We start from the raw sequence: 14,107 nt of genomic DNA on the forward strand, positions 1-14,107 counted from the left end.
GCAAGCACTCTCCACTGTACTGTCTTCTGAACATCTCATGGTTTGGTGACAAACAGGATGGATGAAGATGGAAGCCACAGCATCAAGCAATGGAAGCCATGTCTACTGATCACAAGGCATCTAAAGCAAACCCGCACCTCTTCTCATGCTTTGTCCTGTCTGTTCAGGTCATGCAACCTCACTCAGATCTGGTGTTCTTACCTCTAAAATAGAGGCTCAAATGATGACAAATTCCACAGAAAATAGGACTTGAATTGACAATTACAGAGGAGCAAAAAGAAATGAACTCAGGGAAGCCCAGCAGGACAGGTTCATGAAAATAGAAAAAATTAAAGATTTTGAAATTGCAGTCAAAATTTGCCTTACTTGTTCTGATTTAATATAAATATTAATTTGTTTGGAATCTGAGCTTTTAGGGCATATCTTAGGTTCTATATTAACAATATAAGTGACTTTAAGTAAAGATTATAAGAGACTTAAGCAAAGAAGCAACAAAGTCAGTATATTTCTATAAAAATTTATTTTTGAACCTATAAGTAGGTAAATTCCAAAAGAACAATGCAGTGTTTAACAATATTTAATAGTTCTTTTTTGCTCAAATCCACCTTTGTGTTTTGCTTTCTGTAAACAAATACAATGATGCAGAACAGCAGTCCTCTTAACTGTGAGCTCAATGCTGAGTATTTTCAGAATCTATTTTGAGCACATAATAATGCAGAGACTTGAACACTTGACTTCTATGCAGAACTCAGCAATTACTATTTCACATTATTTTATCACAAATTATAATCAAATGGTCTACATAAGTAGCTAAAAATCATAAAACTACTACAAAGCAAGTCAACAGAATTTATCATTAAAAAGAACAATAGTTGACATACACAAAATCAGGCCCCAGTAGAAATGTATCTTTATTAAAGAAGGTCCTCATACAAAGAATTCACGTGGTCAAAACTTATTAAGAGGACTGGAGGGAATAAGAAACAGGCCTATAGTTGTACCAGACAAGGAAGGAGAGCCCATCATCACAAGAAAAGAAAAAGGAGCGTTCTATCACCATCCTACGAGCCCAGTCTCAGGCTCTCCGGACATTCCATTGCTGCTCTTCCATTCACATCAGAAAGTAACAACTGGGTTTTGTATTGCTATTTAATCTGACAGTAAAATACTGGGGAAAAATTGGTAGAGTCACACCAACTTTAGGTAATCTCAATATCCCTGAAAATAGGGATTTAAATGAGTCAATAAGGAACAGTATTCAAAAATCACTATATGATCTAGTATGATTTCTAAAATCCAGTAATCGCCAATGCAAAGGGCATCAGGAATGTTGGGATGCTGGTTATTAAGGTGGTACTCCAAGCCATTAGCTGGAACAAATTCAAAACTCACACTTATTTGCATCACCTCAGTTTAATAATCCAATAAATGACAAAAAAGACAAACAATGAAAATAGCATCATATAGCACAGTAATTTTGTTTGGCTCCCTCTGGACAGAACCTTCAGTCTTCCCATAGTTTTGCCTAGAAATCCAGTTGTAGAATCAAATTGTGAATCCTATGAGAAGATCAGAAAAACATTATGAATTCTAATATTCTACATATGCACATTAGTCTAACATATTTGTATACTTTTTTTTTTTTTTTTTTTTTGGTCTTTTTGAGACAGGGTCTCCCTGTAGCCCCTGCTGTCCTTGAACTCACTATGTGGACCAGGCTGGCCTTGAACTCACTATTATTTGTATACATTTTTAAAGACAGTTTTTGTGGGTAACCAAGTCAAATGTCTACATACTACCTTGTGTGATCAGCTTGATTACTCCAAGCAAAATAAAGCAGTTCTCCTAATGGCTCTTTCATTACCCAATAAACATTTCTTTCAGTCTCACAAAGTAGTTTCAAAACTCAAACTACTTAGGTCTTTCTTATCCCAATTATATGGATAAAAAACCACTAACAATAATGGCAAGGAATTTGTGCCTGCAAACAGGTTTTTGCGCACTTTCTGTTACAGCATGACTTTCCAGGGTTAAATGGGTGACTGTTATCCTGGAAAGGACTTCATCTGAAATTGAATATGCTTAGCACAGTAAAGGGTAGAATGCCTTTACTTTTAAGAGTCTCTTGTTTAGACAGACAACTTTGAAGTACAATGAAATTTACTAAGAGTAGATACAATATTAATGTTGAAGGAGTAGAAAGGATTATAAATACAAATGTAAAAAAATACCAAATGGCCACGCGCGGTGGCGCACGCCTTTAATCCCAGCACTCTTTTTGAGTTCAAGGCCAGCCTGGTCTACATAGTGAGTTCCAGGACAGCTGGGGCTACAGGGAGACCCTGTCTCAAAAAAACAAAAAACAAACAAACAAACAAACAAAAAAAAACAAATGAAAATGTAGCTAGGAAAGCCTTTAAGCTGAGAAGACTCAGCATAGATTAGAAATACTGCCCTTTCATGGAAATCTCAATATTCTGACATGAAAAGGCCCAGACATAATGAGACTCTGCATAGCTTAGTCTCCACACAGCTTAACCACTTTAGATCTGTGGTACTTCACAGGAGTTACTGCATCAGAATCACTTGGGATGCTTTTCCCAAAATACATATGTCCAAACTCTTCTCCATGAAATTTTGAATGAACTTATTTAGAGCAAGAAACAAGGATATCCATTTACAAAGAACATGCTTTAATGCCATATTCATGTTTGAATAATACAATTTTAAAACCATGTGGAGAAGCAAAGGACGGTCTGGAAAAGCTATATATCAAAAGTAAGCATTAACGACTGGAGAAGCTCTCAGCTTGTTTAGACTAGAAATGAAGGGACCTGGTACTCAAATCTGAAGGATTTGTTCAGCAGTGATCCTTAGGAAATAAAGCAAAGGAAATAAGCTTCTGTTAAGTGAAAGGCATTTGGATGGTTGGATGTAAAGTGCTTTTTGATTACTTGGTTAATAAATTACTAGTGGTCTGTCCATTAAGACTTCTAAGATCATTCAAAACTGCCATTAGTCCTCAGTCTTTGTGTTTGTAAACCCAGGATTAAGGACATACCGGCTTCCATATCCCCTTGTTAGACAAGACATTAGACAAAATAAAAATGAAAAAAAAAAAAAATACATCTTGTAGAAATTATAAATTGATTAAAAAAAAGGAGTGAAGTTCATCAGGACTGATCTATTTTAAATGGGTAAAAATAAAATATACTTTATTATTCCTGTTTAACAAACTGAATTTGAGAATATTAGATCAAATTTCTTAAAATCATAATCACTTACCATTTCAGCTAATAGTTTATTTTGATTTTTAACTTCATGGCCTATTTCAATGGAAAGCTATAAAGAAGAATATGTATTATATTACTACTTCTGTAAAGATGTTCAAAAATTATAAATTAAAAATAACAATGTCATTCTAAGCATTTTTAATTTCTCAGGTAAAACAGTATCCTAGAAATATGTACTGTCTCCTGATATTTTATCCAGGAAAATAAACCTAGAATTTCTCCTTCTTTCAACCAGAGACACTTTTTTCTCTTCTCTTCCCTCATAATATTCAATCTGTCTCTTAATATTCTTTCAGATCTTATTCTTAGACTTTATTCTCCTTTTTATGCATATAATAGTATTTATCTGTATATTTCCTCTTACATTTTAAGAAGTATAAGTACTCACATGATCAATTCAAATATAGACTTTTTAATACTTTGCTAACAAAAGATGACATTACTTTGAATATAAGATTATTTTAAAGATTTTCTTCACTATAGTAATAAATTGGAAAAACCTCATAAATTAGTGTTTTCTGTAACCTAAAAATTATACAGAAAGAATATGAGCCTGAAAAAAACAATAATATAAGTAATTCCAGCTGCTATGCAAATTTATACCTCATGTTTTATACAACAAATTCACCAACGGCTGCCTTTCAAAGTACTTTAATAAATATGATTAGTGAAATTCTTTGAGACATGTTCTCAAATCTGTGAAAAGCATACATAATATGGATACAAAACCAAGATAAGAATTATGTAGATTAGAACATGAACTTTTCCTCCAAATTTAACAAATCACAGATAATAAAGCAAGACAGCTCAACTCAAACAACTACTTTAAACAAATGACATTCATGCCAAGGAAAGAAATTTCCAGGACATCAGTTTTCTTCTAACAAGGAATCTCAATGATCAACATTAGAATGTTTGTTTGTTCTTTCAAAGGCATTCAATTCTTATGTCTTTCCAAATGCTGGATTTCCTAAATTCTTAACCTTTGTATATTACTCGGTTCATAAATCAAGTCTTTTTGATTTATGAATTTGAAAACATTACTGCATTTCAGAATATTCTCTATAAGCTGAATGCATAGAATTCAATTTTCTTAAGACTGGAAGGAAAGACCAAGTTTGGCAATATGAGCTTCTACTGAATGCTAAGTGTGTAGTGTGCTTATTGAAATGGAGAATAGATAAGTATTAAAATCATCTTGCATAATTCCTATATTTAATAGAAATTTAGTCAATACTACTAAGAAATTATACTAAGTTCTATGTAGAATACAAAAGAAAACTCTACATTCTTATAAATTTCTTTTACATATAAATAATTCCCATGGAAACCATTATATAACACATGCTATAGGAATGTCACAAATAGTCTTGTTTGTAGGGAAAGTTACTACTGGATGTAGTAGTAAGCTACAGCTTGGAGGAGAGATGAAGAAGAGGATGACCATGGTAAAGGCACAGTTTGATCAAAGATATGGGGATATAGGTAGCAAGGGTGTGCAGAAGACACAAAGAGGACTCTCATTGGTTTGTCAGAAAAAGCAAAGACATTCGGATGTGTGGGAGAGAAGTTCTGAAAGGCTGGCGTCATTCTGAGGGACATATAGAGCAATCAGTCTACGGAGTGTGAATTTATTAAAGAACAGGGGAATTCAAAGACTTCTGAGAAGACAAGATGTACAAAGATGAATGTGGTAATGTGGAGGTCAGGAAGCAAAGATAGGTTCAGAGATTCTTTCTGAGGTCCATGCATAAAAATCAGGGTCATATTAGAGATAAACAAGAGACAGCCTCAAATGAGGCTCACATGTAGAAATAACAAAGGCTAAGATTTATACTTTAAGTGACCGGCAAAGACAGGTGTATGTGGCCATGGAAGAAGGATGGCTTTGTTTGAAGTACTGCTGATGATCATATACAATGTGTTTGTGTGTGTGTGTGTGTGTGTGTGTGTGTGTTTAGCTAATATACACATACACAGACACACACACACACACAAGTTGAAATTTGAGGAAAAAAAATTAAACGAAAGTACTGTTATCTTTTGATTTGACACATTTTCTAACCTACCTAAAGCATGGCCTGAACTTTAAGTACATTCTGACCTTACTGAATCACAGAACTTAAATGAATTTCTTACTATGATGCAATAAATGTAAACATTTTTTAAGTACATGCTATATGTTAAAATTCGAGTAACAGTCATCAGGCACTTACAGATTTTATTGCAGTGACTTTGCTCCTCAGACTTTCTGTGAGCCTCTCATTTTCTTCTTCACAGGCATTGTACCCACTGTTGGCATAGCCATAGTTCCCATAGCTGCCTGGAGGTGCTCCTTCACCTGCAAAGTCAGAGGCACACATGTAGGGCAGCAAAAATAGAAGCTACTTTTGAAAGCTTAGTAGTTAAGAAAGAACTTGAAAAGACCCCTGGAGGGCGTTGTAGACCACATGTCTGTAATGAATATATTCATGCTCAGTAATTTTTACAAAATCAGAACCAGATAAGAATAATTCTTTCCATCTCCTTTTTTAAGCAGAGAGCATGCATTTTCTTCACATACACATTTATTGATCACTTATTGATTGCCCAGAAGACACTAGAGCAGGCCATGATAAATGAGGCTACTTGGGATACCTTTCTTGCACACTAGAAATACATGTTTTAATGTAAGATCTAAATGTAGCATCAACTACCCATTAGGGGAGCATGGACATGCAGAGAAAGGGTCAAAGATAACATGATGGGAGGGGATCTCATGGCAGAAAGACAGTCTTTTAAAGTCATCTTTTTCTTACAAGAACTAAATGGTGAAAGCCAAGGAACAAAGTGAAGTAAAGGCCAAAGCAGAAGGCCTTGGACTGAGATGAACAACCCCACAGGCCATCGGCTGAGAGTCCCAAGGGATTTCACTCACACTTCAACAAATGCTCAAGAAACTACCATGTGCACATCTATTCTTCTTCCCAGGTGCCATTCTTGCAGAGCTTGTGTTCTAAGGGATGGTGTGGAAAAACATTTCCCATTACCCTGTCGACTATAGACTTGACATTTACTAAACAAATGAGTGGAGTGAGCATTAGGCAGCAAATACATACAAAGTGTACTGGGGATTCAAAGTATTATTTTATCCAAATTTGTCTTTATTGGTGATCATTTTCCCAATAAAGGAAGAAAGCAGGCTACTTACTGAAGGGCAATCATTTAGATAAACAATAAGGAGAATCATGAAGAAACATGACCAGAACTGTTCAGTATTGCTAGAACAAATTAAACACGGCTGTGGCAGCATACTGTAGTGGCTTCCATCCTCCCAGATATGTGATCTTTCAAGAGAAGGGCTTGAGGGCCTGAGTCAGCCTTTGAGAAACCATACTGTTGCACAGACCTAGAACTGGAAGTTTACAGTACGGGGACTGCAGAAGAATTCTGTCCCCAAAGTTTGACATAGCTTGACAATAGTGGTTGAAGTATGGATTGAAGAGACTGGATTGCCTCACGATAGGAAGGAAATTTGATAGTGACCTGAGAAGGTGGGAGACTGGTGACATTAAAACCATTGGCCCCAAGGCTCAAAACACAAATGAGTGGCGATGGCAGCTGGAGCAGCAATAGTAAGAGTTGGACAATGGGCAGCAGGAAGGGCGAGCAGCTCAAGGTGCTGAATAGTATGAACAGGAAGCGCCTTCAAAGCACAGTACAAGCTTCGTTTTCTCTCAAAGCAAAACTCCTGAATCCTTATAACTCTGTGTCAGTAACACTGATCTCTCAGATCTTGCTCTAAGGGCATAAACTAGGTTTGTTCACTCATTATTGTCCATACCTTATACACACAGGCACATAAATATGCACCACACACCCACAGTCACAGTATTTTGAGCAAATAAATGCTTGTAAATAAACTGATTAAAAGACATAATTTTAATGTATTGTCATCCAACTTTGTCAAGAGCAGAAAGTATCTCATGCTTCCATCTCCTCCTCTATCTAATGAGGACTTTCTATGCATAGGCATTCACAGACTCCGCCACACAAAAACCACAACAAAATGTTGACTCAGAATATTCCAAACAAGTAGAGATTTGCATTACCAAATTTTGCCTCAATTGTTGACATGCTATCTCTGAAGTTTTCCAAATGTGCTATCATACAAGTTAAGAGCTAGAGGACAAGGCATAATAATTTTCCTCCATATAACAACTAAAATCATCACTTAAAAATTAAATTCTATTAGTCAGTAATATTGAGTGCAAACTAATATAAGATCTTTAAAGAAAATGACATGTCTTTTGCTTATTTTATGTCAATAAGGATTTGGTTTGTAATATTTGCCCAATAAGCAATAATGGATTGGCTGAATTTCACCACTGGACAACTTCACCAAGGAATTCATTCTCAAGTAATATTTTGTGTTTTTTCCTTTGTTTTGTCTCTTTGGCCTATCTTAATTTTAACTTTAGAGTTCTTTCGCATTTTTCTTTTTAAGCAAAGTTTTCATTTTGTTTATTGTCCAGCATTTTTCAATGCACAGGTCCAAAATTTAATCTTTGTTCAAACTATCCTTCATCACCAATACAGGATAACTAAAATAAAATACCAGAATTTCTATTCCAAACAGTCACTATTTTCTGGGAACTGCTCACTACTATAAACAGTTCTGGAAAAGCAAGCAGGTGCTCAAGATCATCTGCAGGTTATGTCAGTTCTGATAAATGCTACCTTTTGGGGGCAGATTCTATCAATGATTAGGCCATTTAACAACTCATGTCAAGTGTGGTAGATTTTACACACGAGTACCTATCAGATTCACTATTATTCCAAATTTAAAATTTCAGGTCAATACACATTGATACTTATTAAAGTCTTCAAAACTTTACCCCAATGTAAATTATAAGCATACTTACCTAAATAACTACTTCTCCTCTCAAGGATAAAGGAACTTTGAAAAGAAAGGAGGGGGGAGTGGATTCTATCCTAGAGATTCTAATTTAATTGAAAATCTAACGTCTTTCTGGATAATTTTAACATACAGTCAGGACAAGGAACCTAACTGTCAAGTCCCTGCTCTGCATCTTACAAAGCCTACTGTATCACACACACACACACACACACACACACACACACACACACACACACACACACAGAATCCAATGGACCAGTGGTCTAGTGATGAAACTTAAACTCCTTGGCCAGACAGGTATTCAGAATGCCCTTACTTTAACTAAAGGGGCTTGATCATCACAATCTCTTGTACACGTCATTCATAACTCTACTCTTACATCTTTCTTTTCATCTTCCCATCTGGAACTTTCTTCTTACACTCTCCATCGTTAAAGATCTACTTCAATTACTTTGTCTCCCAAAAGTACACAATAATATAGTTATTAAATCTCTAAGGTATTCACTTTCTGTTGACCTTAACTGGTGTTTGAATGAAAAGCCATCACCTTGGATCACAATTTGTCTTTGCATATAGTCTACTCAATTACACTGGAAGCTCTGGGAAACACAAATGATGACAAATGACTATACAACTAAAGCTTACTCAAGTTACAATAAGTATTTGTTAGTCAGTGATGAAAAAAACAGGCATACAAAACCAAATTTGTTCAAAATTAGCTCTTTGGTTTCTTTTACATAATCTACTTTCTCTGAATAATATCAAGTATTGATAAAACTACATTTTAAAAACTCCTCATAGTATTTATCTGTTTAAGTCTGTATTTATTGGCACCTTTCACTGATTTTGTGCCTTTAAATTACACAATTATTAGACCAATCTTATAAGATCATGACTTTGACTGTCTTGAGTATATTTACACACACACACACACACACACACACACACACACACATACATAGTCACACTGAGCAATGAGCCCTGGTTTGCAAAAGAGGATTTATTTTTTGTTCCTGTCTTTAAGTCTCGGCCTACTCACTGACTTTAAAATACCTGAAACTTTTGAGCAACATGGTCTCCTTTTTCCAACTTGTGACAGAGTAGAAGCATCTTATTGAATATTTCATACATTGCACTTCTTTCTTTAAAAAAAAGTCAATAGAGAATTTCAGAACCAGAAAATGCTATTCTAATAGTTATATATTATACGGGCCCATTGGATCTCTTGTGCCTGACTTGTTCCTGTTACTTAACGTACCAACTTCCTAATCCACAAAGGCAAGAACAAATGTTAAGTCATCAAAAGTTACCACCTTTTATTGCCTCAGCGGTGGGACAAGGTCTAGGTCAGAAATGTTTCAGGTAAATAGCCTTTGACCCAGACCTTACGTAACAGGCACTTTAACAATGACAGTTAAATTTACCTTTGTAACTCAGTGTAGCCAGACTAACATAATCGTTATCAGTAGGCTTGGGGTATAGCACCTACTCTCAGTGCTACTTCTAAGAAAAAAAAGTAAGATTCAGAGTCAATAGACAAAAAGAACCAGAGTTGGGCACAGCTTCCATAATTACTGCTCAAACAATAACTTAACACTTAAAAAGCAAGGTACTGAGTTGGCACCAGTACTCTACCGCATCATACAAACTTTCTTCTGAATCGAACTTCAGGAAACTCCCAGGATCTGGGACAAAGGATGTGCTTCCATTTGGCAACGCCTCCAAAGAACCCCTCCAAACATCTCCCCTTCTGGCCCAAAAGCCAGAGACACAAGACCGGTCGGATTTCCTCCCAAGCCCCTCCGCCCAGCACGGCCGGTCCTTGGGTCCCCAAACTTTGAACCTCAGCCCTCTTCTTACCCAGGCCTGCACGCCTCATCCTGCCAGGGTAGGGAAAGGCGGGCGAAGGATGAATGGGTAGGAAAGGGCCAGGGTCACGCGACCTTGACTTCAGCCTCAGAGCCCCTCAGAGGAACAACTTCTTTACTAAGCGCCACGACACCAGTAAAGTCTAAACACCGCGCCGGGTGATGGCGTCACCCGGACGCTCATTGGCGCCCAGCAATGAGAATTGAGAAGCATTCTGGGAAATGTAGTTCGATGTCAATACTCGGACTATGGCGGGGGGCGTGGCGCGAACCATCGGGAGCAGGCGGGGCTTCCGGAAGAGCAGCTACGGCTGTGCCTCCACAGCCCTGGGTCTCTGGGACTTCAGAGCACTATTCCTGACTTCCAGAACGATACTTTCTATTGTTGACCCCAATTGTAATCCAGGAAATCGGCTTCTCCAGGACTCGGAGGATGGTGGTTGACGCATCATTTCTCATTCAGCCACGGCTCACCCAAAATCAGTTGAGAGAAAGTCAGGGAAAACTTTGTTCAAGTTACTCATCTCACTGTCCCAAACCTCCCCGCTGGACAGAAGAGAAAGTGATTCGATTTGTACCTGGTGGTGCTTGGTCGTTCTCAGTGTAGTAGAGAAAACCGTTGCGTAGGTCTTCCAGTAGCAAAATGTGGAGTCTCTTCTCCCTGTTAATGCATTTGTTTCAAGTCTGGCGAGAGCCACAACATTTAGCTGTTAAAACACTCCCACTTAGACTTTTTTAGCTTACACAAAGGATCCTAAACACTGCTTTCACCCAGCAAGGTGTCGATTTAAGGGTTTAAAAGCTTGTTGGCAGGAGTGGGAAAAGCAAAGGTGCATTTTATCTCAAAGCATTACAGTAAAATAATGCTTTTTGAAAACTTTTAAACAGATTTTCACAGCCCATATTGAGATGTTTTACGATTTTGTTTCTACTATATGACAGCATAGTCTTCATTCTGGAGCTTTCTGTAAAGGTAATTTCTGAATGCTTAGTGCTCCCACTATGAACATTGAGCATATAAATCAATTGTTCAGTGTAAACGTTGACTATAATCAGAGCTTAAATCTCTGTCTTAAGAAAGCGTTTGTAAAGTATACCTAAGACAATGTTTAATAGGCTATATTAACCTATTAATATATATTAATAGGCTATATTAACCTAATATATATTTAGGTATATATATTAATATACCTAAATATATAAAATATTTAGGTATATTAAAGTATACCTAAAACAATGTTTAATAGGATATATTAGCATTTTGAAAGAAAAACAGTTTTCATAAAACATAAAAGTAAAATAGACCACATTCTTAAAAGCAATTTCCGTTTACATGACTACTGCAGTCAAGGCCAATCATAGTAAAGTATCACAGAGAAGCTTCTTTATGCAACAGATGGTGATTAACACAGATACCACAACTGGCCAACCTGTAGCAAATAAGAGACTTCAGACTTTTCATCTCCAAGTTGAACACCTATATCAAACTCTTGCCTCCCAAGGCTTAGGGATCATGGTGGAAGAGGGGGTGGAAAGGTTATAAGAGCCAGAGGTGGCGGATGGCCACAAGAAAGCAGAAATTTCCAGACAGCTGGGCAGTTACTCATATGAACTCACAGCAATGGTGATGACATGTGCAGGTCCCACATAGGCCAAATCAAACAAAATCCCAGCATAAATGTGGGGATGTAAGCAAGAAACCCCAACCCTACCTGAGGAACTATTTGTCAACCAATGGCTCTAGAAAGGGGAGAGTGGGTCTTGTTTAAGGGTGACACTCTTAAGAGTGAGACCAGCCTCCAGTGGATGAATCCACACTGAATGACATTTAGGGACAGAAAATGAATATATATATATATATATATGAAATTGGGAGAGAGGACATTATTAAGGGTGTGCAGATATGGGAGAGGATTTAAATATGATCAAAATATTGTATGAGATTTGCAAAAATTCAATTATAAAAAGATGGGTAGAACCCTGGCAAACCTGAGAGATGGGTAGTGAACAGGCTGCTGTTTGTATTTCACTCCATGATGTTTCACTCTCCAGCAATGCAGATTCATTGCTAAGCCCCCACCTCATAGTGGAAAACGAATGATTCCCTCCTAATGTCAAATAGTAACTGGTCTTTTTTTAAAAAAAAAAAAAATGTCTTGCCCACAGTAGAGCAATATGGTAAAACTAAATTTCAAAATGGGCAGTTTTCACTGGCTGCTCTTTTAATATTCCAGTTTTACATAATCCTTGACATTTCTAAAATATTTTAAATTATGAAAAACATGTTTAATTTTCATTGCCTAAATAATATAAATGTTATTTTATTTAGATGGCTGTTTTACCTACCATTAAAGATTGCTTTAGTCAAGTTGAAAGTCATTTTAATAGCATCTATTACTCAAGACAGTTATTGAATTATCATTTTGATACATTCAATGAACCAACAGAAAAATAAAACCACTCAGTTTCATTCCTATAGTGTACTTAGGCACAGTGAGGGATATGTTATTTTATTAGCTAACTTTCTAACTTCTTTTAATCAATGATGCAGATCATTTTTCTATGCTTAAGAGACCAGAAAAACAAACGATGTATGCTCTTCCTCATTTGGATCCTAGCACCAAATCCTTTAAAATTCCAGGTCCTTTTAATAAGATGATGCTATACAGCAGTCCCTTCTGTATGAAATAACTACCATCATCACGACTTCAGCTGCACCTAATCACTAAACATAGTCACAATTGGGCTTGATTATGGTTGTCCTCATTCATTAAAGGAGGGCCAAGCAGTATCATTGGACCCTCACTCGAGTATCCAGCCACTCTTCCCAGCCAACTGTATGTAATTTGACCCTAATAATATATAGCTTCCTGGATCTGGGGAGGTCTAAACTATACAATGTGGAAGGATACTAAAGGAAGGCATGACCCATGCTGGGTAAAAGCTATCCAGTGTGCAAACACTCAGGTCATACATACACCTCAGCAACCCCTCAGTTATCTGAGTAAGTAAGCTCAATAAATTCATTGGTTCACCAGTAAAATTTTAAGGAAACATTGGCTTGACAATAGAACCTTAAAAGGGAGTAAGCATTTCTTAGCATCCCCAGGAAAAGAAGTTTCACAACAGATGGAAATTTTATTTGTTAATGCTATTATGTCTCCTAATTGTTAAAAAATAAAGAAAATGAGAATGTAAAAGATGTTAAAAGGATATGGGAATGGAGATATTTTCCAAAATAGATAGAAAAAAATGAGAAAGCCTAAGCAAGTGATGAAGGTCTGTTTAGATTTATTATATATAAAGGATGAGACAAAAATAATATGCACATAATCTTAACGTTTCTATGGTCACAGTTTAGTCAACTAGTTTAAGGAAGAAAATATATATCTAGTCAAAGTTTATCTGAGCATAGTTGGTTTTTTACTCAAGCCTTATCTACATAGTACCTAATAATTAAAAGTCCCAGACTGGTGGAACTAATCTTATTGGATGTTTAACAGCCATACTTTAAGGCCTATACTAATGTGGTCAGAGGGAATTAAAGGACAGTTTTTTCCCCTTGCCCTCCAAGGTTGACCACATTCCAGGGGACTATGGAACATCTCTCAAAATGTCTCGTAACTGTTTTCTTGTCCTCTTGTTCAGGGAGGACATGGAGACCCCACAAGATGGATTCAAACCAGTGTCTGGTCTATAAAGAGGAAAGTCAACTTAGAGGAAACATCTCATTCATGCTTCCAAGTGAAGCCAGACATGGTTGAACAGGACCTTTGACATATCTCCATATAGATGGAGCTGGTAAAAGAAAGGAGCGAGGAGCTCCTCCCAAGCCCATGTGACCCCTGAGGAACAGATCCTCAAATGATCTTAAGTGTAAAAATAAATTGATTTATTTGGGCCAACTGTATGGTATTAAACACTCAAAAGGAAGTATAACCAAAAGGAACAGTCATCAGTATATTTCTTCAAAGTTCAAGGGATTACACTTCCCAGACATTATATCTATATAAAAAGTTATTTAGACAATTATTTCTCATTGATGA

The 14,107-nt window shown here is 36.6% G+C and overlaps 1 protein-coding gene across 1 annotated transcript; it reads right to left on the reverse strand.

Moving 5' to 3' along the window:
• Nucleotides 1-501: 501 nt before the first annotated feature.
• On the reverse strand, nucleotides 502-10,223 carry Bet1 (Bet1 golgi vesicular membrane trafficking protein). The gene is made up of 4 exons (XM_008822558.3): nucleotides 10,054-10,223; nucleotides 5,510-5,634; nucleotides 3,286-3,342; nucleotides 502-1,559 (listed from the first exon to the last, which is right to left on the reverse strand). The coding sequence occupies exons 1-4, from the start codon at nucleotides 10,070-10,072 to the stop codon at nucleotides 1,404-1,406; spliced, it is 357 nt and encodes a 118-aa protein (XP_008820780.1). The 5' UTR covers nucleotides 10,073-10,223; the 3' UTR covers nucleotides 502-1,403.
• Between the last annotated feature and the right edge of the window lie 3,884 nt (nucleotides 10,224-14,107).

This window comes from Nannospalax galili, unplaced genomic scaffold (assembly GCF_000622305.1).
Source record: "Nannospalax galili isolate Female #2095 unplaced genomic scaffold, S.galili_v1.0 scaffold85, whole genome shotgun sequence".
Classification (NCBI taxonomy): Eukaryota; Metazoa; Chordata; class Mammalia; order Rodentia; family Spalacidae; genus Nannospalax; species Nannospalax galili.

Excerpts from the sequence above, each read along its gene's own strand:
- Bet1 (XM_008822558.3), bottom strand. Across the intron at positions 3,343-5,509 it reads AAGTCACTGCAATAAAATCT|CTTTCCATTGAAATAGGCCA; the intron begins GTAAGTGCCTGA and ends TCTTCTTTATAG. Across the intron at positions 1,560-3,285 it reads ATAAACTATTAGCTGAAATG|GATTCACAATTTGATTCTAC; the intron begins GTAAGTGATTAT and ends ATCTTCTCATAG.